This window comes from Trematomus bernacchii, unplaced genomic scaffold, assembly GCF_902827165.1.
Source record: "Trematomus bernacchii unplaced genomic scaffold, fTreBer1.1, whole genome shotgun sequence".
Taxonomy (NCBI): domain Eukaryota; kingdom Metazoa; phylum Chordata; class Actinopteri; order Perciformes; family Nototheniidae; genus Trematomus; species Trematomus bernacchii.
The window spans coordinates 3,732,540-3,760,454 of record NW_022987609.1 but is presented as its reverse complement, the minus strand read 5'-3'; the positions used below and the strand labels follow the sequence as shown (position 1 = coordinate 3,760,454).

Sequence of the window (27,915 nt, the reverse complement as noted above, 5' to 3'; positions counted from 1 at the left end):
CTTGGCAGTTGGGGAAGCCGTAGGCGCCGTTTGCACAGCTGTCACACCTCAGCCCCGCCACGTTGGGCACACACACACACTGTCCCGTCAGCTGGTCACAGCTGGTGTAGCGAGAGCCCTGAGCAGAACACTGGCAGGCTGGACACACAAGATCAGATTTTATTATTCATATTAAAAGATACATATGGATTAATGTATCCAGTAAGGATCTTATAAAAGCTTCAAAAGAAGTCTGGTAATCATACATGCTTCACAAACTATACAAAGTCTAGTTTTTTCTATTATTGTGTCCAACTGTATAGACACATAGCAAGGTTTCAACACCTTCTTGAACATCAAATTCAAGGACTTTTAAAAAGATTTCCAGGCCCAATTCCTTCCAAAATGGCGCAGTTGATAGATGTGATTGAGACAGCAGAAAGTAACCTATTTAGTATAGTTGAGTGGATACAATATAATACATTTTTTAGAGAATTAATACATTTTCTTGCTGAAACTGTATAAAAAAGACTTTCAATGACCCGTCTCTTTATATTTTATGTATTATTTATTATGCATGTACATTATTTGTCCATCTGATCATACACTTAGCACAGGTGAAATGATTCTACATTATAATTGGACAGAAACAATGAAGGAGTTTGAGGCTTGTTGAAAAGTTTGGTGACTTACGTGTGCAGCTTGGGAAACCATAGTAACCAGGAGCGCACTGGTCACATGACGCTCCGCTGTAATTGGGCTGGCAGTGGCAGTGCCCTGATGCTGTACAGCTGCTGTCCAATGAGGTGCGAGGATCACAGCTGCACACTGAGAAAACCAGAGGTGTGACATCTTGTTACAGAAAACATAATAACTAGTACATTTGCAGTCAAATCAAGGATAAAAAGTTTGTTAAGGAAAAAACTAAATGCAAGACAATCTATACATCTATATTACTTCCATTCAGTTAATTATAAACAGTTTTGTCATTTAAACAGTTACAATAAGTAATGGAGAATAATGCGTTTAGTCACCATAGTCCAGGGATGTTCGGTATCTTTTCACTATAACTGTATTATTATAGCTTTTTACATATTGTCCATTTCTCTTGCTTGATTTTTCTTTTTCACTGAAAAGGTTGAACCCTAATAAAACCTCATAAAATGTCCCAAGGCAATATAACACTTCATAAGAAGGTGCGTTAAGTTAAGTGTTACCATGTGCGTCTCCATGTGCGATCACTCCGACGGATATTATATTCTCTCGTTTTTATTACAGTATGCAGCAGTAACAGGTGCATTTAATCACCTTTAGGTTTCTCTCTGTGTGTGTGTGTGTGTGTGTGTGTGTGTGTGTGTGTGTGTGTGTGTGTGTGTGTGTGTGTGTGTGTGTGTGTGTGTGTGTCTGTCTACCTTGACAGTTGGGGTAGGAGTGGAATCCAGATCTGCACTGTTCACATCGAGGACCCTGAAACTCTGGTTTACAGAGACAACGACCCGACGCATCGCAGCCTTCAGGCAGAGAGCCGACCGAACTGCAGGCACAAACTGCAGAGACAGAGAGAAAGAGTTTGTTATTCAGATGGAAATATATTTGAGTTGTGCACAGTGGCGGCTCCAGAGTGTTTTTGTTTGGTAATCTATGGTAGGGCTAACCCATACAGTGGTGGGGCTCAAGTCAGTATTTGCAATGTAATTACATACACGCTATATCGCCCCCCTTGACAGTGAAACGCCACGCGTGAGGTTTAGATTATTTCCCTGTCTCAATCCAAATTGAACTGTATGAAATAAAAAGGCACATTTGTCTTGTAGTAAATAAAAAGGGCGACCTGGAGCCAATCCTGCAATTTCCCCACAGGTGAAAGAGTTGACATGCTGAAAACCCAACCCCTGCAGGGGGGTCTGGGGCGATTCTCCCCCAGGAGATTTTTTGCAATACTAACATAAAATACACATTCTGGTACTCTCTTGAGAAGAAAAATAAATAAATCTATTACTACACATTTAAAAAAATGAATGCCATTTTAGTTTTTTGTTACTTTGTTCTGAAAGCTGAAGCTGCTGCTCCTCACAGAGAGAAGAGGGAAGAGGCTGTGTGAATTACTTTACATTGTGGATAAGGGTGGATAGCCCCCATTGTTCTGTGTGTCAAAATGAAAGACAGCCCACACACCTATCAATCATCAAACCGTGGGGTCTTATTTCATTACGTGTTGATTTCTATCAACACGTAATGTTGTATGATGTAAGAGAATGTAATGATGTATAGAGATGTACTACAGCAAAAGTATTCTCCGTCGGGACTTCCTGCAACAACACCACGCCGTTATCGTGATTCTGATTGGCCAGAAGACATTATCAAAGATGTTTTATTGAGAAGACGATCACTACGTGACAAAAGTTTTCAAAACCGCTTCTAGCCTTCGGTATTTCCAGACAAGTAGCTACTGAAATCAATCTTGCTGCTATCTGTGCAATTTACTCGGCGCGAGTTGGCGGACTTTATTTTGCTTACTTTAACATCATTTTTCATGGTGGGGCTGAGGTGGGGCTAAGCCATTTCTTGGTATGGCTGTAGCCTACCCCAGCCATACCCTGGCGCCGCCACTGGTTGTGCACCAAGCAATCACACATTTTTTCTAAGACTAATTTTAGGCTGGCACGCATCTTGCCCTAGGAACTTGGCAACTTGATAAAGAGCCACTATATTTGGATACTTGGGATGGGCTGTTTTCACTTTGAATGTTGTGTTTCAAACCGCAAGCAACCAATATATTTATTGATATTTATTGTACCTTTAATCTAACTTTTTTTTTTCATCAAACATAAGCATTCTCTAAAAAAACTAAACAAACCCTGGATTTTATAATAAAAAAGGAAGAACATCAAAATAAATGCTGAATGTACATCTACTCCCGTTGAACATAAATATTATTGTGTTGACGTTGTAGTACAGTGTAGCTTCAGATGACTCACATTGGCAGAGCGGGTAGTTGTTGTAGCCTGGCGCACACTGGTCGCACTGGTAACCTTGGAAACCGCTCCGGCACACGCTGTGACCGGTAACAAAGTCACATGACCCGTCCTGACATCCGGGACCTGAACACTGACAGGCTACACACACACACACACACACACACACACACACACACACACACACACACACACACACACACACACACACACACACACCACACACACACACACACACACACACACACACACACACACACACCACACACACACACACACACACACACACACCACACACACACACACACACACACACACACACACACACACACACACACACACACACACACACACACACACACACACACACACACACACACACACACACACACACACACACACACACACACACACACACACACACACACACACACACACACACACACACAACCAATTATAGTAGAATAAATAACTTTAATATTTTGTATTATTCAGAGTTGACAGTCTCCACTGACTGAAGGAAAGGTGTACATCTGTTTAACAAAGCTTAGCGGAATGCTGTTTATTCAGGAGTGTGTGTGTGTGTGTGTGTGTGTGTGTGTGTGTGTGTGTGTGTGTGTGTGTGTGTGTGTGTGTGCTCCTGGGTGGTAAACTGGAACAGGATAAATAAACAAGCTGATAAATAAAGCGTCTAGAATTCCTTCTTCTGTTTGTGTATTTGTATTTGTGTCTGTTTGTGCATGTTAGCAGAACAAATGGGCCCAAAACCATTCAACTGAAGTGCGGCGGTCTAAAATAAATAGAATATTTAGGGGTAGTGGACTGTTGGTTGGACAAAACCACAACATATGAGGCATCACCTTGTAGTTCACAATATTTGTCAGTGTTTTCTCACGTTTTATAAACCAAAGGATTAATAATTAATTAAATATCGGGCAGAGTCATTACCATAATCATTGGTTGCAGCCCTTTTATATTGTATATGCATGTAGCCCTCCCTCACCCTGACAGTTGAGTCCGTGGAAACCAGGAGCGCAGGTGTCGCAGTGGTCTCCAGTGAAACCCGGCTTACAGACGCAGGTCCGAGTGCGGGGGTCCGGCCGGCAGGAGTTATCCACGGTGCCGGCTGCACTGCACTCACAGTCTGCACACAGGGGAGAAACATGTCCGTTAGCAGTGTTGATCTTGTAAATAAAGTTATTTATCTTTTGATTAACAGGAGACAACAGAGCTTAAAGGTCCCTTATTATACTGTTTTTCATCAATATATTATAGGTTTCAGATATATACAAAACATGTCTCTGAAGTGTTTGGCTCCAAACACCAAACAGATCGTTGCAGCATCCCACAATCCCCTCTGTTTCAGCCCTGTTTCAAAAGTGCTGATTCTCTGTCTGTTACTTTAGATGAAAATAAGGAGCCCCTCCCCACGCCCCTCTGAGAGATATTTGGTTAAAAAGAACACAATGGTGCTCTAGGAGGAGATTCAGGTGATAAGGTGGGGGGGGGGGGTTACCTTGGTTGGTGATTGGCTAATGGTTACACAAGCCAAAACATCGTAATGACATCATAAAGTGGCCAAAATCTGATCAGCTCATTTTCAGACAGGTTTTTATATAAATGGATCAGGACAAAAAGTGAGCGAATATTTTTTTCCTGAAACTTTCAGAATCTCTTTACACAGAGGGGACACATGTTGATGTATAAAAGACATGAAAAAGTGGATTTTGCATAATAGGTGACCTTTAAGTCAGTTACTCTCTATGATGAAAATGAATTATATTTCTTACAAACTAACACTCCCTATCACAAACAGGCTGATATGAGCTGAGGCTCAGCAGGTGGGGAGGTCGAGACTGAACACTGTTTGGGGTTTTACAGCTTATCACATTCCTCTGAAATTCCATTCACACCACAATGACTTTCCCAAAACTCCCCCAAACATCTGACTCGAACCAAAAACATCAACAGCCTAACTAAGGAGAGGAAAACATAAGAAAACACTGATACAGTTTGAGAGAATGAGTCAAGGTCAGTTTGTTGCTTAATTTTTACAACAGTAGGACTAACCATCTTTACATATTTCCCCTCTGAACATATTTTCTCTGAATTGAACTCATAAAGTTCTCGTTTATTTAATAATGATTCTGAAATGCTTTGTATTCCAAGACACTAAAGCAGAACAAAAGATGAAATGAAAGTCTTACTGATGATCTCTCCTGCTGGTTTGGCCTCGCCGTTGTTGTTGTTGGTCGGATAAGTGGGAATAGCTGAAGGACAGAGAAAGAGAATCATACTCAGAAATCCTCCATTTTTCCCACAGCGGGAAGATATACATTGTATCAGCAAACAGTTCAGATAAATGGCAAAATAAAATGAGTTGACTTACATTTTGAAGAAAGAGGCAAGCATGCGTTAATAAAAGAAAAAGAAATTATTATTATCCCCAGTAAAACATAAGAAGCAGCATTGTAAAAGTAAGTTACAACATGAGGGAGAGGGAGATTAGAAAACAGGGAAATAAACTAAAAGTAGTTAGTAGTAGTAGTTTCTTTTGAATGTTTAGCTGTTATTATCATTATCTACCCAAGACATGTATTTCAATGTCTTGTTTAGTCTCTTTGGATATGAAATCCCAAAGCTCAGACGGTGTTTGAGGCGTTTCTGTTGCTGCGACTCACGGTAACAGTCGGGGAAGTTCATGAAGCCGCCGGCGCAGGAGTCGCAGTTCTCTCCGCTGTAGTTTGGTTTGCAGAAGCAGCGACCGGTCAGATCCTCACAGGTACCGTCTGTAAACTCTGACTGACACTCACAGCCTGCAGAGAGGCAGGCGGAGGAAGAGGAAGAAGGAGGACGATGAGGAAGAGACGTTAAAGCCGATATTATATAACATTAAGAATAAATCAGCAAGCAAATTACTGAGGGAAACATCTAAGAAGTCAAGGCCCTAATGACTAATAAAGAGCCACAATGGTGTATGCACGCTTATAAACAGTTACCTTATTATAACTGTTACAACATATAGGTACTATTATATATAACAGTACTTTTGATATGTTCAGTACATCTTGTTATTACTTCTGCACATTTACTAGTAAGATTTTAAATGTGAAAGATCTGAGTTCTTCTTCCACCAATAGCACTGAATTCATAGTCAACCCAAAAGAGAAAAAACGAAAAACGTTCATTTTAGTGTTGAATATATTATATCAGCATTTGAATAATTTCTGACGGACTCACGTGAGCAGGCCAATGGGGAGTCGATGGATTGGTCAGGTGACCTGTAGAAGGTGGGGATGCAGCGCTCACAGTTCACTCCGGTGGTGTGATGCTGAAAAGAGAAGAGTTGCCATTACAAGTTGCATCATGACTTTTATCAGCAACCAAAACTTACTTGAAGAGAAGCAACATAATATAATACACAGAAATGATGACATTTATCAGATTTTTCCACACTTTTAGAGACTGTTATTTACCTGGCAGTTGAGGCAGACGCCCCCCCCTCGGTTGTGTCCGTGCATGTCGATGCTGGCTCTCCTCTGATCCACCTCGGGGTCGTAGTAACAGTCGAAGGAGTGACGGTGACAGTTACACGCTGAAACACAGACAAATACAAAATAACACATTTAGAAAGCAGGCAATGGAAAATGACAGTTTTGAATAATGGAAATATTAATAATCCTTTTAACTGCAGTTTTATTTTACAGATAAAACAATTAAAACACAGATGTATGATATTAATAATGATACAACTAAAAAAGTGTTAAGCTCCAGAAAGCTAGTGAGCCAAGTCAGTTATCTTCTTGTATCAAAGTGATTAAATGCACCATTTAATGTTAACTTAAAGTGGACCTATCATGCTATATTTGAATAATATAGTGTAGGACCATACCTATATAAGGCATATTTATACTTTTTTTTTTCAAAATACCAAACAGATCATGCATTTTAGCCATGCCTCCTTTTGCTCAATTTGACAATTTCTAGCTCTGTTTTTGCAACGGCAGATTCAGTGAGAACAGCACCATCTACAGGCCTGGCATATGTACTACAGCGTCTCCAGCGCTTTCGAACGGCAATGGCCGTGGCTGTCTCCTCCTGATTGGTGGAGTTGGCCCAATAGCCGTAGCGCCACTGTCCTGACGTCAGGACAGTGTTCAAATCTGGATCAGTTTTGATCAGATCCGTTGCAGCCCCTTTTTTAGAGATTTGGGTATGGAGGAAAATAGAGAGGGTTGTGTTTTCTGACACTTGGTGAGTTCCCTGGAACACCGGGGACACATATTCATGTATAAAAGACGTACAAAAGTGCATTTTGCATGATAGGTCCCCTTTAATTAAAAGAAATCTTAAACTGCATATAATCTATTATTTTGTATTGATTATTCTTTAATAACTATCCGCAGAATTATAATGTATTTATTAAAAACATTAATAAATATTATTTTAATCGTATTATTATTATTATTATAGGGAGGCAGTTAAAAAAACTAAGTAAGAATGATAAATTCTTGTTTCAAATATAATGGTCAGAGAAACTATGAAACATATTGTAAATGTCATGGGACCTAATTTACTAAACAGTATGCTACTTCATATATCTCTTCACAAGCAGGTGAATGGAAAGAAAACAGGCACACACGTTGCACAAATGCTCACAAACACACATAACGTATTTGTAACAGTGTTAGTGTTCACCTGAAGGGTTAAAACTCCTGCAGAGAGACAAGAAGCAGGAGAGGAGAGAATACAAAGGACGAGAGGAAACAGGAGAAGGTAAAACACAAAGCAGTATATGAACGCTTAGTCACCTAAAAGGAACAGTTGTACATCCTTAGAGTTAGGACATGGACATGCAACGCTTGATCATGTTTTATTCAATATTCCAGCCACAGAAATGCTTCATTACTTCTTCAGTGACAAGTGTATGTTACATCAAACAAACTCATTTCATCTCAGTGCTCTATGAAGTCTCTTTGTTGTGTTGAAAGCTGTTTCCTCTGACAGGTGTTCATTAGGAATGAGAGAGTACACACTCTGCTGGGGATCATATTTAGTCTCCAAACAAATTAAGCAGAGAGAAATGAGAGAAGCTGTAATTATCTCAACCAGACGCAGGCTTAATCATTTCCTACAGAACATTTTGATGAAGGTTAGTCATCAGGCTGTTTGTAGATTGAAGTAGATATAAGGTTGGGGATATTTTATGAATCATAAAAGGGTTATTTCATGTCTGATTACAGTCAGTGATCAAAGACTGCTGCAATCTCTTTTAGGGATGATTACGTTACACTGTTTGTAGTTTTTTGCAGAATCTTTCAAGAAAAAGACACAACCAAAGCTGAATTGTTTGATTTTAACATACGCAAGGTAAAATAGCTGTGCATTTAAATGTTTCTAGTTCTTAATTGAAACGTTTCTTCACTATGGAGACAACCAGAAAAGGACTTGTGTTGGTGCTTGAGTAACTGATTCCTTTGATTATGTGACTAAAAGGAAGCAGATGTGTAACGCCGGCACACACTTGACCTCGCCATTGAACATGTACACATCCAGTAAAGAGATTACATACGTCCTTTGACTTAATCTGAGATAAAGTGAGCTGAATGCTTAAGATGTACGCATGCATGAAATGCAGAGCAGCGTTTACTCTTCATACAGAGTCTGTGACACCCTGATAGAGCTTTTTGTTCTTATCTGACCCTCAGCGCCTGAGAGGTGCCGGCTTTATAAACCAGCGCTCCTTATCCTCCGTCTCTGATATCACGTTGCCCTTTGGTGACCTTATTGCCATTGTGCTACTCATGTCGTTCCTTGTTAAATATAACTGCAGCTTTGATAACAGTCTGCTCTCACATGTAAATATAACCAGAGTTTTGATAAGGACAGAAGGCAGCAGAACGCAGTCAGAGGATGTTTTAAGGCATGATCAAAGCTTTTAGCTGATTATCTTGATGAAATGCTTCAAAGGAGGTGATCATAAAGCCAATCAGAAATGTCTATGACTTTAAGAAAAGATAGTTGAGCTAGTACTAAATTATTCCGCACAAATCCTGAGTCAAATTGTGTGTTTTTAAGATTTCAAATGCAAGTGTAAATGTACGTGATTCCCAGCTGATTGTACATTAAACTGTGGGGAATCTTTACTCTCGCGACCAAAAGATGAAACTCTGCACATTGTCAATCATAAGGCATAGTTTTGCGTCACGCCATTTTATAAATCAGTGTCCAGGAGAATATTTTTAAAACGTGTGCAGGATGTCCTGAGCTGCAGTAGTGATGCTTCTCTCTGACCAATCAGTGGTCACCAGAATTGTTACTCTATAGTCTAGTATCAGATCAGCTTGTTTGACATCTTGACCAAGGTGGTGCAGAAAAAGAACAAGGTAGTATCTACAACTTTAGCAAATCGAAAATCAAATAAGTGCAGTGGAAATGTGGCGTGAGCAGAAACGGATCTTCTTCTTCTTGTAAATATGTTGAGCATATTCAGGAATTTTCTAGAGACACTGTTCAGATGTGTGAACATATAACAAAAGCAAACAGCAGCACATGTGTCTGTTCAGCTTCATTAACATAGGGCTACTCTTTTTGTTGAACCAACACATTCCTCTGCAGGATCACAGTTTAAAGTGTGTGTGTGTGTGTGTGTGTGTGTGTGTGTGTGTGTGTGTGTGTGTGTGTGTGAGTGCATAAGAGTTGGCACAAGTTCTCCCATGTAAGCTTAAGTGTGTTTGTAAGTCGGCGCGCACTGTGTCAGGTACTACTACTCACGTTCACACTCGTTAGCCTTGTACGTGTTGGCCAGTTTCCATGGTAACTGGTGGTATCCGGGGCAACACTGGCCACAAGACAAGCCGCATGTGTTGTGCTGACAATCACACTGTAACCTGTAAACAGCATGAGTAAAGAAAACAAAATATTAAGTTTGAACCTTTTAATCCATATTTTCAAACTTCACACACACACACACACTGGCTGGTATGTACCCATCTCAGCCCATTGTGCTTTGGGTAAAACATCGCTTGAACTTTTCTCCAAAGTTCACATTCCTGCTACTGTCACTTCAAAAAGAAAGAAAGAAAGAGAGAAGGAGTGTGACAGAGTCAAAAGGAAACAGAAAAGTGGAAGTAGCCCCCCCCAACAATGAAGGAGTTCATCTTTCTCCTTCATCGACAGCGGCTGACTGCTTCACCCCGGTTTTTAATCGGATTAGAGTGTAAACCCACGGCATGCCGAGTGTGGCCACAACACAGCAGGGCGAGAGGGAAAACCTTTAAAAGCCATTCTCTCGTCGACGAGTCCCTTTAACCAAGGAGAGACAAACACAGAGGACTCCAGTTGGGAGTCTAAGATAATAACTAACACATGTGATTCCTGTGGTTTGAGTTTAATTCCAATACTTTCCAACAATTAAATAAAGTTATATCTTTTATGGAAAAAGCAAAGTATGTCTCTTTCCTGAAACATGAAAACACACACTTTTGCCAACCTTCAGTTTTACTTCAGGTTGATTTAAAAAACATGGCATCTGTTTTGTAAATCATCATGTGAATGAACTGAAGTAAGAGATAAAGCAAACGGTGGCGAAACTGTGCTACTATCACTTGTTAAAGTAGTACTCATGTTTATTTCATTCATTTATTTGGTTGATATTACTTTATTTAACTATTGAGGTGTCGACAGACTTTGTGTAAAAGTCATTTGAATGTCTTTATGGAGCGTGTGGGTGTGTTTTGCTTTCTGCTCTGAGCTGATAACGTGTGTGTGTGTATTGTGTTTCAACAGGCTCATTGTGTTTCCAGCTTTCACCTTTACCATCAGATCCCTCCATTCAGTCTCTCTCTCTCTCTCAGTTTAATTCACACGCTCACTCGTACACCCCCCTCCCTCCCTCTCGCTCTCCATCCTTCTTTCCTTTCCTCCCTGGCGAGCGCTTCTGTTCAAGCGTTTTAGGAAATGACTTTCAATGAACGGTTTCCACCCGTATTCACTACTTCCTGGTATCCCTCGTTGGATATGGACCAGCAGCTTCCTGACGCAACACAGTCAACTTAGTCGTTAAGTTAGGAGGGATGTTCAGCTGAATTTCACTTTCAATGTACACTGAAACTGTACTTTGAACACTTCAATTATATTATTAACATTTTAAACTGTATACCCCGGTTATCTAAGCCCTTTGTTGTGTTTAATGTATACCATGTTTATCTAGGCCCTGTTTGTTTTTTGTTTGATGTATATATGTCACACTGTAGGACTGCGGGAAACGATATTTCGAGATTTCTGGATGTACAACATGTAGAATTCTTGACAATAAAGCTGACTTTTGACTTTGACTTTGATCTGAAATCTAGAACATGACAAAGTTTACGTTTGCACAAGAACACAGATATCTAAATGGTTTGCACAGAGTACATCTACCTCCAGAGAAGTTTAACAAAGGAACCACGGTTATGAAGATGTGTGTGATTTGGTTGTCACTTTTGTATTTCCAATGTTTCTACTTACTGCAGTTCAGTGACTGTCTTTCATGCTGCTTTCTGAAACCATTTGAAAAGGTAGTCTTTCACTTTTTTCCAGCTCAACAAACACTGTATGTTTTTATTCCCCTTAAAGGCTGTGTTTACGGCACTTCCCATTTCATATTCCTTCCTACTGTACATGACCAAAATGTTAAGTTCTGCGTTCAAAGTGCAACATTTTAATCAACAGGTGCTTTTTGTGAATGTTTTGTCCACTGATATTTTATTACAAGAAAAGCAATGGCTTTTTTGGGCAATTCTACTAGTTTTGAGCTGCCCTCTCATGCCTGTCTTATGAGAAAAGATCAAACACAGAACATGTTTTCTTCTCAAAAGTAAGTCAAAAAAATAATACCAAAAAATATACATTTGATGTGAGAATGTGTTATTGTGAATTATACAGGTTTTTTTCTTTGCTTACATGTTTTACTACATCAATTATCAAGGTAAAATTAAGAGCAGTAATTCACCCTGAGCAGGATTGTCTCTTAATGCATAAGGCACTCAGTGTTTCGTGGCCTTTAAACAAAAAACTGCTGAGTTTCTCCCGGTCTTGATAACATCAGCAGCTACAGGTCGAACCTTTAAACAGACCTCCAGTCAGCGTGTATAACACACCTGTTGGATATAAGGACGTTAAACAAAGCATTGATTATAGTTTTCAGATCTGCATTCTTTCGCTCTGACACAAACCAGACTGAGCATCTCCAACAGCTTGATGAGGTCAGGAGGGATTTATTTGAATTCCTCCTGCCGTGTTCCCATCAAACACCTGCCTGAAACAAGTGCAGATACACTCTAGGGATACGTGTGAAACCTTTTGATACAAATATAAACCACATTGCAACAGGATATCAAATGTGACTGTTTCAAATACTAGAATTCCCCTGGACTTATATTTTCCCAACTACAATTGTTTAAATGCCAGTAACAAAGCAGAGCGAATGTTTGAAGAGTTTGAAATGAATCATGTCTCACTGATTGCTCTTCCCATAAAAGTTCATCTTTTTAATATGGTTAAAATATCCAAAGAGTCACACACTAAACACTTCTCTGGAAGATCAGTCCATTCTGTGGGAAACAGCTGTATCCAAAGGTCAAATCTCTGATGAAGCTGCAGCACAGTGTTGGCTTTCAGTTCAATTGGTCCAGATCGTAGCCGATTGGCTCTGAAGACGAGAAAGTGGTTGATTTTTGAAAGTCTATTCGCATCCTCTGTTCTTTCTTAACTTTTTTTTCTTGTACAATTTCTACTCTATGGAAGCCTTTTGTGGAATTTATAGATTAATGTTTTGTTTGTTTTGTTTGCTAACACAGAAGAGAATGAAACTATATTAAAGTGAATTAGTCATCTTCCTCTGCAGGTCCTTCCTCTTTATGTTCAGTTATTATCCCAACACGCAACGGAAGAGCCTGTTTTCTTATGACACACACACACACACACACACACACACACACACACACACACACACACACACACACACACACACACACACACACACACACACACACACACACACACACACACACACACACACACCACACACACACACACACACACACACACACACACACACACACACACACACACACACACACACACACACACACACACACACACACACACACACACACACACACACACACACACACACACACACACACACACACACACACACACACACACACACACACACCACACACACACACACACACACACACACACACACACACACACACACACACACACACACACACACACACACACACACACACACACACTGCTAATGATTAACCCAGATGTAGCCTCACCTCCTCGAGCTGTGATCCTGAACTGGAGGTGATGCAGCAAAGTGAAACCAAATGGAGCAGAACAGGAGAATCTATGTGGACAAACGTATACCATAGACATAGACTGTATGTATATACCGAGCAGCCAGCTGGCAACAACATGCTCCACCATCATGTCTGCACTTCAGCCTCATTAGACATGAAGTGTGTTTTACCTAATTATTATCCTCTTTTATGTAGGAAAACCACTTATTCCAAATGTATTATAATTACTAAAGGGTACATTTATCATGAGCTGACATGGTTATGACATATATAATGTGTGTTATTTATCCAGGTGGATCCAGATGAGAAAAAAATAATTGTTGGAGCGGATCCAAATCACGGGGCATACACAAACAATATTTTTCAGTAACGGAAACAAGTGCCCTGTAATGGTTTCCCTATGTTTAGTTTGCAGCTGAACCTTCTCAAACCTGATTGTTGCATTGTACAAAGTAATCTTCTGCAAAGAGTACCATAAGGAATTACACCTTTTAGCTAGTACAGTAAATGCAGGCCGTGCTAAACATAATGTTTAAAACCTCTGGTTACATTTTCAGTTAAACCTCAACATTATTAAAGAGGCGCTATTATGTCTTTGGGGTTTTCCGTTTCCTGTCGTGTGTTAGGTTTTTGTGCATGTAAATGGTCTGCAAAGGCTAAAATCCCAAAGTTCCCTCCAGAGGGAGTTTCTCATATACAGTAATTACAGCTACAGGGGATTAAGATTGTAGCCAATATACTCGCAAGAGTGTTTTATTACCATTATCTCCTGAAATCTCTCATCTTGTATAAAGGGAGTGAAGCAGAAATGACCCTCGCTCAGGAGGTTCTGTATATGTAGGTTACTGTACGTGAGCCTGCAGACACTCTCTGTTCAACTGCCATACATTATCATGGCAGTATAAACACTCACTCCATGTAAATAAATCCCTCCAGAGACAGAAAGATAATCAAGCTTACAAATTGTAGGAAATCTGAACGACAAAACAAAGCCATTAAATCACCTCAGTGTATTTAAGGCATGTTTAAATTACACATAATTGTGTTTTGGAAGAAATGTTAGATGGTTGTATAACTAGCTCAGCATGTCAGCACCAGTTCAGTGGCTTTAACATAAAACAACTAAGCTTTCAAAGCCTGGAAAGATTAGATTTGACTAAACTGTCAACAGTATGTATTCAAGTTGAAATAAATATGTAAATAGAGAACAGAAAGCAAATACAACAGTCTGAACAAAAACAGATTTATTTTTAATAATTTCAATCTGCCTTTAGTTCAAAAACTTGTTCCACGTGTAGGGGAGAAAGTCTCCTGGATAAGCGTGTGAAGAGGTGTGTGCACGCGATCAGATATGTGAACGTATACACACACGTATTCTTACAGTAACTATTGGGGCCCCACCAAGATATTACAAACACCCATCATACACACACACTACATCTGTCTACCACCAACACTGACAGACACGCAGAGGAGGTTAAGTTTAATTTCAACAGCTTTCGTTTAAACACACACCTGACGGAGTGTGTGAGGCTGAACTCTGCTCAGTGTCTACAGATACAGGCTCAAACACAGATATGACATTCTGAGAATTATTGCATTCCCTGCTTATAGTGTAACAGAAGATCCTAAAGTCTAGCCTGAGGAACTTTCCACTAGAGTATCTAAACACCAAACCAATAAAAACGCATTTGGCCCATACAAAGTGAGAAGGTTTTCCCAACAAAAACGAACAAAAGTATAGGCTAATACAAATACATCCTTCTCAATCATCACTTACAGTATGACCCACGAGAACCCTATGATAAGGCAGCGATCAGGGTCCAGATTGTAAGCACAATCAAAGAGAAAACTATGAAAATGTTGGGCACAGCAAAGAAAAAACACCAGCAAATATAGGACGGCAGCGCCACATTTGAATGTGGTGAGAAATCCTACTAATTGTGCTCGTATAAAAGTTAGCGCTGAGCTTCAGGCTGCAATGTTCAAAACAACAGATAACGCCAGAAATCTAGGTGTAGTCATGGACTCTGACCTGAGTTTCAACAGTCACATTAAAACAATTACTAAATCAGCCTACTATCATCTTAAGAATATATCGAGGATTAAAAGACTAATGTCACAGCAGGATTTGGAAAAACTTGTCCATGCTTTTATCTTCAGTAGACTCGACTACTGTCATGGTGTCTTTACAGGTCTCACTAAAAAATCTATCTATACCTCACTAACACTAAGAAAGTGGATCACATCACTCCAGTTCTGAAGTCTTTACACTGGCTTCCTGTCTGTCAAATAATTGATTTCAAAATACTGCTGCTGGTTTATAAAGCTTTGAATGGTTTAGGCCCAAAATACATGTCTGACCTACTGCTAAATTATGAACCATCCAGAACCCTCAGGTCTTCAGGGACTGGTCAGCTTTCTGTCCCCAGAGTCAGAACTAAACATGGAGAAGCAGCGTTCAGTTATTATGCTCCAAATATCTGGAACAAACTCCCAGAAACCTGCAGGTCCGCTGCAACTCTGACTACTTTTAAATCAAGGCTGAAGACTTTTCTTTTTGCCGCTGCTTTTAATTGAACTATTCATATCTTAAACTGCACTGTAACTTTTATCCATGTATGTTGTCTTTTAATGTTTATTTTATTATCTTTGCTTTTTAATGACTGTTTTTAAATGCCATTTTCTTAATGTCTTTCATGTTTGTAAAGCACTTTGAATTGCCTTGTGTTGAAAGGTGCTATATAAATAAACTTGCCTTGCCTCTTAATATGTATATTACTAACTGTGTCACTTTAGCAAATCTATCGTAAATCGAGGTCATGAACATTTTTAAGAGTGGTCTCAGAATGTCTGTATGATTAGTCCATTTTTATATGTTACTAACATATTGTCATGTGGAGATCATGCCCCTAGTTTAACAACTGCTGATTTAGAGTAGAACCATCGATCTAAATAAAGCCACCTGTCTCTGTATCTACTGTTCAACAAATGACTGCTATCTCCTGCAGAATGTCGGGGTCACAGTGCGAACGCCTCCCAGCAGAGGTATATTTGTCTCCACTGTACATCAAAATATGTGACACTCCCTCCACTCCTCCCCCGCCTCCCTTCCCTCCCACTAAAATCCCTGCCTTGCTCACAAATTCCAAAATCACTCATGTGCACCAACAGAGACAGACCTACACCAGCAGCTTCATGAGAGACTGTCTGCAGATACCTTAGACAAGTCTGTACAAGTGTGTGTGTGTTAATGCATCATTTGCATGTGTGTAAAAGAGATAAACGGGTGATGTTTAACAGAACTGTACATCTGTGTGTGTGTGTGTGTGTGTGTGTGTGTGTGTGTGTGTGTGCGTGTGTGTGTGTGTGTGTGCGTGTGTGTGTGTGTGTGTGTGTGTGTAATTGACATATAGGATATTTGACAGTGACGACAGTTTATAGAAAGATTCCATACAGCCTGCAGCTAGCTTTACACTCACACACACTTGCACAAACCTTCTAATACTCGTGCAATACAAACACATTGGCCCATATAATTAAATGAATCACAGACTGCCCACTTCCACTTCTCATGAGACACCTACACTTATCTGGAAACTCTCTCAGAGTCTACAGTATATCCACATGCATTAAAACAGGCTGCGTCTTGTTGTTGTGCTTCAACAATAAAAACTAAAGAAAGGACAGGAGCTTTATTTATATGGAAGTGGTAATCAGAATACTTCCTTCAAATACTTCCTCTCCACCTGTTTCACTCCCATTAAAAAACAAACATGTTTTCCAGCACTTCCAATTGTCTGCATGATCATGAGAATCTTCGCTTGGACCTGATGATGTTTCAGAGTTGTTCCTTAACAAAACAGTATGAGATGAAAATGTATGTTGTTTGCCCCCCCCAGGGAAATAGATGTGGAACAGTCTTGAAAAGTCAGGAGTTGCATGAAGCCCAAATTTGAGTCTTGGTTTAATCTGTGTTAGCAAAAGATGTGTGTTTATTTGAAAGGTCTTGCTGATTATTGCATCTACTTTATAATTTGTTTCCCTGATTGTATAGTCAAGTTTTAAACTCAGCGGTTTCTTGTGTTGTGACAAATCTCACTTCTTATTTGCTTTACAGATGAGCAGGTATGTTTTCCTGATGAACACAGAGTGCACCGGCACAGAATGGAAGCACAGCCAAGACTAATATAATCCCTTGCTTTAGATCAGAGCCAGAGCTCAGGGATATGATTTTTGCAACATGCATTTTGCAGCACTGAGTGTGTTAAAACATGTGTCTGTGTGTGTGTGTGTGTGTGTGTGTGTGTGTGTGTGTGTGTGTGTGTGTGTGTGTGTGTGTGTGTGTGTGTGTGTGTGTGTGTGTGTGTGCACAGCATGTGTGTGTTGGAGCAAGTTGAAGCGTCTGAGTCATTGTAACATGCACCACACACACACACACTTGGACCCCGGCTCCATGGGAACGCATACGGCAAAACGCATCGGAGTAACGCAAACGCAACCGCATAAAACCTTCCGCCCACACGCAATATACACCGGATTGTGTCAAGCTCCACGAGACGGCTCCGTTTACATCCAACCGCTGGAAAAGCTGCAGTACATATGCCGAACCTGTACGTGGCGCTGTAACTTCCTCCACAAAAGCAGCAACTTCCTCCACAAAAGCAGCGAAGAAGAATGGTTGTCATGGCTGCACTTCTGTTTATTCTCCGCGGTGGGGGCCGAGGGATCCGGGCAGAGTTTTTCGCCGGTCAACGTGTGTTAAAGTTTAAATCTTCCGGACAAAATTATAAAAGTGCCGGTCAAAGGTCTTCTTTGTTATTTATTGAGCTTTAAAACAAATGAATAACGACTCTATATAATGATATATAATAATAACATACACGGAGGCTGTCTCTTTTTCCTCTCTTCTGACAGCGTCAGTGTCTGTCTCATGCAGCAGCTGATCCTGTAATGATGACTCGACAGTAAAAATAAACATATTTATAACTAGTTTAGGTAGTTTGAGAGGTAATTAAAATAGCTAAGGGTGATGATCTGACTTGAAGTGTGTGTTTTGCTCCCGCTGCATCACAGCGGGAGGAGCTGCGTGTCTCCGTCCTCAGATTAGACTTCACTCGCGTTTATGTCCATATCGAGAGAAAGATAAATAATCTGAATTCAGTGTGCAGTGTACTTTTGCGGGGGTGAGCAGCAGAGGCGGGGGGAGGCGGGGCTATTGCGTCGTCATTATCAGAAACGGATGACCGTATAGGCGACCACACGGCCCCGTTGGACCCCCCAGAGCGCTCCGTTCCCAGATCTATCCACCTTTGGACCCGTTGTCGTTTGCAGGGTCTGTTTCTACGTTTCCGTTACGGCGTCGTCGAGCTTAAAGGGCTATACGCATGAGAAATATGCGGATTCAACCCGTTTTTGTTCCCGTGGAGCCTAGGCCTTGATCTACAAAATCCAGTCAAAACAGTTGGTTTGACACAAGCCTGTGAGTCATAACAGTGCAGTCTGATTCCCTCATGTGTGTGTGTGTGTGCATTACTATCCTTGTGGGGACCTACATCTGTTTACACAGTCACGTGTGGGGACTCGCCTCCCTTATGGGGACATAATGGAGGGAATCATTAATTTTAGGGTGAAGACTTGGTTAGGGTAAGGGTTAGGCATGTGTTGGTTATGGTTAAGGTTAGGATAAGTCTCCAGGAAATGCATGTAAGTCAATGTAATGTCCCCTGAAGTGATGTATACATGGTATGTGTGTGTGTGTGTGTGTGTGTGTGTGTGTGTGTGTGTGTGTGTGTGTGTGTGTGTGTGTGTGTGTGTGTGTGTGTTATTGATCGTTTGAGGGGTGTGTATACATTGCTCTCTTACTTGTAGGGGTCGTTGGGGTCCTTGGCGTTGCAGGACTCAGCGTGTCCGTTACACACACAGCGTCCTCCGATACTGATGTCTTTGATACTGTAGTAATACTGTAAAATCACAACAATACACACAATATTCAGATACACAGTATGAGAAAAAAAAAGTTTATATTCAAGCAAGTTGTCCTTCAGAAATATTTTTTTCCTCAAAATGTTGAACTATTCCTATAAAAAAATGTTACCAGTGCCATTTTTTTTACCTTTTGATCTTAAAAAGTAAGAGGGTATCCAAAAGTTAATTAATTAAGAATTGGTGGTAATGTGCAGGGAGGTAAACAATGCTGGATTTGAACTAAGAAGAACAAAAATGAATGTATTAACAGAAAAACTGTAGTGCCTTTAGGAATAATAGCTAATTAAAAGCTGGAAATACGTTTTATATGTATATAAAATATATACATTTTTGTAATAAAGATGTTTGTATTTGACTCTTTTTGTTGCACGCACCAGGGAATCGTTTCATGTGCATGAGAAGCTGTAAGCAGAAGTGTTTTCTTTTATCAGTAATTTTTTGGAAGAATATGACACCAACATATCAGTCCTAGTGTATCCCATTTCTTTACCCTGCGTGTGACAGTGGGGTCCCGCAGAGCTTTGCCCATCAGGTGTCCCAGTAGCGTGTTGGTCCTCAGGAAGCGCAGCTTGATGTTGGTTGCCTTGGTGAAGTCCCTGAGGACCGGAGAGTAGGAGAAGTTCATGGCCCCAGGCCGACCGTTCACCAAGGACACCACGACCTTGGAGAGGAGAGACTATCAGCTGAGCAACAATGTGGAAATATTAAAGATAACAGCCTGGGAACGTCCCCACAGAGAGGGATGGTATTAACCAAATCCAACATAAAGTATTCACAATATGATACCATGGCAACAAAGTAATCTATGTTAATGATTCTATATTGCATGATCTTACTACAGGATGGTTTTCCTGACTAATACATAAAGTGTTTACATGTTGCTCTGGATCCTCATGCCCTATTTCAGTGTTTTGTTATACAATTTTAGGATGAATATAGAACATTCCAAATCATTTATAATAACCTCTTGTTCAAAATAAAGTTAATATAAAAAAATATGTGTAAAAACTTTGAGAGAAGATGTTTAGGCCACACATGATATGCAAATCATATGCTTAATGTTCAGTGCTGCAACTAACTATTATTATACATGTAAAATGTGTCTTCTAATATATTTGTATCCATCTCATTAATCTACTCGTTTTTTTAATCTATGAAATACCGAAAAATAGTAAACAAAATGTCTATCACTATGTTCCTGTATCGAGTCCAAATCTTTAAGACATTCAGGTCACATAACCTCACATTATTACATTTGAGTAGTTGGAAGTAACTTATTACATTTAGTGTGTGGGAATTTTCCTGTTGATCATCTAATAGATACACAGACACATTTCTTCAGCTCTACAGGTGTGGCGGGGACGTTCAAGCACTTTCACTCAAACACACACTCACCTCTCCATTCTCCAGCGGGACGATACGGGAGTATTCAGTGGTGCAGATCACGTCATTATCATTGCTGATCCTCTCGATGCTCTGCTGGCCAAAACGCTCAATACAGTCTCTCTTTGAGGCTACACACACACACACACACGCACACACACACACACACACACAGAAAGGGGGGAGAAAGAAAAGAGAATCTTCTAATCAGTCTTAACCTCATGTTTGCAAACGTGTGAACATCCCATCATGTTAAAAGTGAGCAGTGTGAACCATCTTGAGGCATTTTAATGATGAGTCTCAGTGTGATAATTAGAGGAGGGTCTCTGTATTTTAGTCCTCACTTAAATATAACCCAGCTGCATGTTCAGCTTCACAACAGCTGGATTGCACCTTCATCACCTTCCACTGAATAAAGTGGAGAATAAATATAGAAACTACAGATTGTATTTGGATTCACTTATTAATCATTTTTAACATAGAAAGAAACCAAATCATAATGTCATGAAATCTGAAAAGAATGACAAAAATATATCCTTTTTTTTTTACGGATATAAAAAAATAGAATCTTCAATTTTGTGAAGCTAAGGAGATAAATGACAAATAATTTACTATCACACATCACACATCCCTAAAACTTTTTTTTTTACTTAAAAAATATCAAAATTGTGGTTGACTCGTTTGCTGTTAATCGTTAGTCCAAATAATTAACATGCCTTTTACATTTTACAATCCGTACTAAAGTTCATTCAAGTTCATGTTATTTCATTTAGGCGCCGTTTACATGAGGAGAAAACTGCTTGTATCTGCATAGTTTCGCGTGCGTATAGCCCTATTATTTACACGAGGCCGATAGAAACTGACCCCACAAACGGGTCCCAAGGTGGATAGATTTGCAAACGAAACGCTCTGGGGGGTCAACCGAGTCTGTGTAATCACCTCTATACGAATATTTCCTGAAAAAATTGCGATAGCCCCACCTCTCCCCACCTCTCCTGCTCACTGCTGTAGCAACTATCAAAAATAGCTGTGTTAATTAAACGCACAAGGGGTTCTTGAATGAAATAATATTATAAAAGGCAAACCAGAATTGTTAACGCCCAATATACTCCTTAAACAAAATAAACAGAGTCAGATTTCATGCATTGATCCATTATATTGACAAAGGAGGATCTCACCCGGTGTTTGTAGAGAATATCTCTCTTTCTGAGAAACATTTACATTTTACATTTAAATCCCGCTCATGCGCAATTCATTTGCCGTCTCGACGCGGGAGAGTGTGGCTGTCTCCTCTCTGCTCTGACTGCAGCTGAGCTGCTGCGGGGTGAGCGCCTGTGAGTACTATGGGAGGGCAGAGGGGCTCACGGCAGCACCCGCGGCTCGTTAACTGCTGAACAATATGTGAGTCTCCAAACACCAGAAAAGTCCCTAATAACACCATTACAAGTCGTTAAATTAGTCGTTAGTCGCTTTTGACAAAAATAAGTAGCCGGAGGGTTTGGAAAGCCGCCGAATTTAACGAGAAAGTCGCCAAGTTGGCAACACTGGAAGGGTAGCCATGGCAACATTGTTGCGCGGCTGCTTCTGGGTCTTCTTCTGCTGCTTTTGGTGTATTTTGGCGGAAGTTACAGCGCCACTTACAGGCACGGCATATGTACTACAGCGTTTCCAGCGGCCTCGTTTGAACAGACACGTTAAATGAAACTAATGCATGTGAACGGAAGACTTTTTTGAATACGCATACTGTGCATAAACGCAAACGGTCCCGTGTGAGCGGGGCCTAAATCTCATCCTATGAACGATGGCTGGTCCATCTTGCTTAAGAGAAGCTTTCCTCGTCCTTTTAGGAATATTCAAACTGTAAAAGTGTGTGTGAGAGTTTGAGACTTCAGCTGGTTTAAGTCACATTGTTTCTTCATGAAATCACAGAGCACATTCCCAGAATCGCTTCACTTTATCTCTGAAGTGTCCTTGACACAGAAGAAGATTTTATAATGTCAAGATCCACCCCTATTGGAGAGTGTGTGTGTGCGTGTGCGTGTGCGTGTGTGTCTGTGTCTGTGTGTGTGTGTGTGTCTGTGTGTGTGTGTCTGCAGTTAACAGCTGCAGCAGTTCAAACTCAAACTGTGAAATAGCTTTTGAGATTTACAGCTTTGAGGCCAACACTAATTTACTCTGAACTGTTTACTGTACACACACACACTGACACACACATTCTGTTGCCTTCCCTCTGGGTGAAATGTAAGTGTTTTATATTTTACTTTGTAAAAAGCGATCTCTACAGTAGGGCTGCGCAATTTATGGGAGGTTAATGAGTCGATCTAACCAAGATATTAAGCAGATTTTCAGATTAAATAAACTTTTCTCAGCAGACAGGAGCGGACCTCCCACTCAGTGTTGTTCTGGCTCCACAGGACTAATTGCCAACTGGCTCCGTAGAATATAGGCGACCAAATGTGATTGGATTTCGGGGGTGCATACTTCAGCAGAAAATTATAAGCAATTTGCGAGTTCAGGTCAGCTGATGGTCGGTGTCTGTCAACGGTTCGTCATAAGCCCGGGAACCATCTTGCAACTTTTTAGAAAGCTTCTGGGACAAGAATGTTTGGCTACCTGGGAAAATTGAACTTAAAAGCAAAATGTAGATCATCTCCTAAAAGGTGGGCTTGCAAAAATGTGAAAAGGTTTACATTTTTGCTTGCAGGATCTTCCATCAAAGCGACCTGAAACTAGTCAATGTCGTGACTGTTGGCTGCAGATATTTGCTTTTTACTTAATGTACAGGCAATTTCCCGATCAACAACAACTCGCAGGCTTCTCAATCTGGTTTGGAAATCATTTAACAATACAGTAGCATGCATGCAGTAATGTATACACCAGAAATCTGTCAACTTAAAAGTGAAGATCACCGACTGTATGCTGAAGAATGTCCAAGTTGTCCTTCAAACTTTGAAGATCTAATTTGTCTGCCATCTGGTACACCTGGAGTAGTTTTTAATAATGCCTATTGATGCCCTCCACACACACACACACACACACACACACACACACACACACACACACACACACACACACACACACACACACACACACACACACACACACACACACACACACACACACACACACACCACACACACACACACACACACACACACACACACACACACACACACACACACACACACACACACACACACACACACACACACACACACACACACACACACACACACACACACACACACACACACACACACTTCTCCCCAGGTGAACATCAAGCCGCGGCCTGTAAGCAGACATGCCTGGAATTCCCCTGCAGCCCACCTGTAGACTGACAGCTGCCTAAGCCAATCAGTGGGCAGCTCTAGGATGTAATGACCACCCCCTCCCCACTATACCCTGACCACCAAACCAACAGACAATCAGCCGCCTGCCCTCGAGGCTGCTGTTTAACTCTGAGATTAGAGGGAGAATTAAGAAGAAGCCTGGGGGGGGGGGGTTAGGTAAGCATGAGGTGATGCTGATGGAATTTGACTCAGTTTGCTCCAAGTGACCAAACATCTGGAGGCACACACGTGTATGTAGAGGAATATATATATATATATATATATATATATATATATATATATGGACTCACAGGCAAAGTACTGCCAGGGTTTGTAGGTCTGCCCGAAGTCCACGGATCTTTCCAGAACCCAGAGGTCGGGGCGGGGAGAGTTTGCAAACTTAATCAACACGTAGGCCACATGGAAGAGCTGCAGGGAGACAGAGAGGAGGACATTCAAGTTAATCACATATTCAAACATGTATGACTTTGTTGAACTTTATCCAGAGAAAGAGAGGAAAAAACTCAGACAAATCCCACACCCAGCTGCAGTACAAATGTATGATGATACGTATGTCGAGTGTCATTAATCAACTGACAACTTCCTCATTTAAAATCTGCATATTATCCCTTTCCTTACTTTCATTTAGTCGATAAAGTGGAATACACGCAGGACACAACTGATCGGTTACAAAGGGAAATACATTTCAGTTAATGAGCATTTAGAGAAACAACGAGTGAAGGAGTGAATATAAATTGTAAAGAGAAAGGAAAGCAAGAAAAGGAAACAAAGGAATAGGGTGAATGAAAGGAAAATATATGAAAATAAAACGGAAGGGAGAGTAAGGAAAGGATAAGACATGAAACAAAAGAAAGACAGTGAAGGACTTGATAAGAAAACATTTAAATGGGAAAAACAGGAAATGAAAGGGATAAATAAAAAGACAGGAAAAGCAAGAATAGGATAGGAAATGAAAGGAAATGAAAGGAAATGAAGGGGAAAGGGAATGCAAATGGTTAAAGTGAGGAGAGAACAACATGAGCTAATCAAAATCAATTGTGGTGAACAAGGTAAAGACTTCCAGCTTCTAATAAACTCAAGTCAGCCGTCACGGTGACCTCAACATTTGACCTGTGTGACTTCTCCCCTCCTGAGTCACGTCAAACACTACAGTACGTCTGATCTGTCGTGTTACATGTACGTTATTATCAAAAAGCTGATTCCTGTCAGTAATGAGCACCAGATGCTGCTCCATCACACTCTCAGGTTTCAGCCTCCTCTCTTCCACTTGTCATCCCTCATTCATTTCCTGAAGCTGCTCAGACGGCGATGACAAACTGCTCTCCTGGGCACGGGGGAGTTCAGCTGCACTGTTTTGTCTGTCGGACCTTGAAATCGCTCCCCAGTTGAAACAGAACACACTGGAATAACACCATGACGCACGTAATAATATTAGAGCTAATCACAATCACCTCCGATTTTTACATCTGCCTGTGTGCGTTGGAGAGTGTTGAGAGCTCAGTTTTGAGTCATTGAGTTTTTATAAATCTGCAAAAACATGGTAATTATTCACGTCTTTCTTGGGTTGTGAAATTGTTTGTCCTGTCTTGATTTAGTATGAGGAAAAATATTCATGATCACATGAGAAGTCATTTTCATCAAAGATGCAACACCTTTTCTACAAAATATATTTAACGTTTTTTTCCAACCGGCAAAAGATTTGTTTTAATACTAATAATAATAACTTGAATTGATATAGCGCCTTTCATGACCTCAAGGTCGCTTTGCAAAGAAACATATAAGGATAAGACGTAAAAACATAAAACAGGGGGCAGAAATGGAAGTGTTACATTGCAGGGGGGGGGGAAGTGAGTTATTGTTGGAAGGCTATGTTGAACAGATGAGTTTTGCTCTGGTTTTGTTCTTTTGACTAAGTCTTTACAAAATGTCATAACTTTATAATTTTTTTTTTTCTTTTTTTTTTTTTTTTTAATTGCCATAATAAGCATCTGAATCCTCGAGTCATGGCCCAACCCGTGCTCCAAGATTTAACAGTGACTTTGACCATTGACCACCAAAATGTAGTCCAATCATTCAAGAAAACATAATCAGTTCATCTTTGTGTGAACATTACCGCCACAATAAGGTTCCTGGAATCTTTCTTTCATGGGAATTGGAAGGATGGGAGGTCACACACCTTGACCTCTAAAGTCTAATCAGTTCATCCACTGTTGACCAAAAAGGTTTTTCTCACATCAGATTAAAACTATGACTTACGACCTCCTTTGGGTCTTTGCCAGGAACTGTTGTTGTTCCCCATTCACCATCTGTCTATCCCCTTATTAACTGTCAAATCTGAAATAAATTGTATATATTGTTCTTAGATAGGGACAATGCAATTTAAAAGAGTTCCAATTCAGAGCATTAAACAAATGTGATGTATTGAGAGTTTAGAGCTGAAGCTATTTTTTGACTTTTGCCTTAAACAACACTTTGAAAAACAAGATGATGTTTTAAAGCTTGGATCACAAAAGGTACAGAAGAGTTTCGTTTTTCAGCTCCACTGCAGGTCATGACATGTTACATACATGACGTGTTTAGATAGCATGACATTTGACCCACACGGAGGATGCAGTGATACATTTCAGGGTATTTCAAAGCCTTTATACCAACAGGGATTTGTTTAGGAATTAGCTTTCTAGGGAGGCATCCTCTGTCTTTTCATTTGATAGTTGACAGCTGTAGAGGGAGGGGGGGTGGTGACATGTACTATGGACATAATGTGGTATTATGGCTTGTAAATACCAAAGGGATACATAAACGGTTCCTAAAGTGTTTTCATGACATCATTAATTGAGCGATTTCAGGCAAAGGTATGTCATTTTGAATTTTGCGCCCAATGATTTTCTCCTTTCAACTAATTTCAGCCTTTTATGTCCTTTTTTGTTTTTATGTGTGTACATATAAAGTCATGAAACAAAAGTTTGAGATTGGTTAACATTAAAATCTCAAATGCACAAGGGTCAGCTACAGGGGACATAATTGGGGAACATTTGAGAGAAAAATGTTTGAATTTGTGGATTTAAAATAAACGTTTCTTACTTTTTTGTTCACGTTACGAGAAGTTCAACTTTGACCCGTTCATTGTCTCACTATAGCAGCACAAACACACACTTTGATGAACCTTAATTCTCCTCTATTCCTCCATCTCATAGGCAGCTCTGTCAGAGGCGATGACATCACACACAACACACTTGCACACACAAATACACAGACCTGCAAAAACTAGTACTAGTCCATTAACAAGGAATGCGTGTGTGTTTCAGGATGATGAATGAGGGGGACATGTCATCGTTTCTCTGTTTACAGAAGAACAAACTCAAGTTCATCAATCCATCTCCATCTCTCCAAACATTCATAATCTATTATTCCAAACACAAGAACCATGGAGAGCTTTGTTAGTGTCATAATATTACAAAACTGTGACTTACAAAACAGCTATTTCCAGCATTATTCAACAAAAAGAGAAGGCACTTTCTATTCAGTCTGCAATTTAAATGATAGAATTTGACATTTGTATTTTATTTCTCTTCTCAGATCGCTTTTGTTCAATAAGTAGAAAGTAGGTATCCAAAAAGTTCTGTCAGCATGTATTCAACAACTCTAAACGAAAAGAAAGCAGTCGGGAGAGACTTGTGTGAGCACTCCGTTATAGAAAACTGTCCATTTTAAGAAAGTTGATTATTCTTCAAACAGAAACAATACTGTGGATCTAAGCCTGTATGTCTTTGTGTATGAAGGAGATCTAAGAGGACAGGAAGCAGAAAGTGATGCCTCGGGGCTAAAGTCATTGAAAGAAAACTCCAGAAGCATTCCTCTGATTCCAGGGTTAAAGTTTGACCA

At 40.2% G+C, this 27,915-nt stretch overlaps 1 protein-coding gene across 2 annotated transcripts in view; it reads right to left on the bottom strand.

The window, feature by feature from the left end:
• The window catches only part of lama5 (laminin, alpha 5), a 102,795-nt gene that overhangs the window by 42,157 nt on the left and 32,723 nt on the right, over window positions 1-27,915 (bottom strand). For both annotated transcript variants that reach the window (XM_034131786.1, XM_034131787.1), the window contains exons 3-16: window positions 24,324-24,441; window positions 20,696-20,814; window positions 19,791-19,961; window positions 19,178-19,275; window positions 9,729-9,844; window positions 6,431-6,549; window positions 6,195-6,285; window positions 5,636-5,770; window positions 5,162-5,224; window positions 3,958-4,098; window positions 2,958-3,095; window positions 1,392-1,526; window positions 673-807; window positions 1-138 (exon numbers count right to left, since the gene is read on the bottom strand). In XM_034131786.1, the coding sequence (XP_033987677.1) occupies window positions 1-138; window positions 673-807; window positions 1,392-1,526; window positions 2,958-3,095; window positions 3,958-4,098; window positions 5,162-5,224; window positions 5,636-5,770; window positions 6,195-6,285; window positions 6,431-6,549; window positions 9,729-9,844; window positions 19,178-19,275; window positions 19,791-19,961; window positions 20,696-20,814; window positions 24,324-24,441 (1,717 nt within the window). The remainder of the gene's footprint in view (window positions 139-672; window positions 808-1,391; window positions 1,527-2,957; window positions 3,096-3,957; window positions 4,099-5,161; window positions 5,225-5,635; window positions 5,771-6,194; window positions 6,286-6,430; window positions 6,550-9,728; window positions 9,845-19,177; window positions 19,276-19,790; window positions 19,962-20,695; window positions 20,815-24,323; window positions 24,442-27,915) is intronic.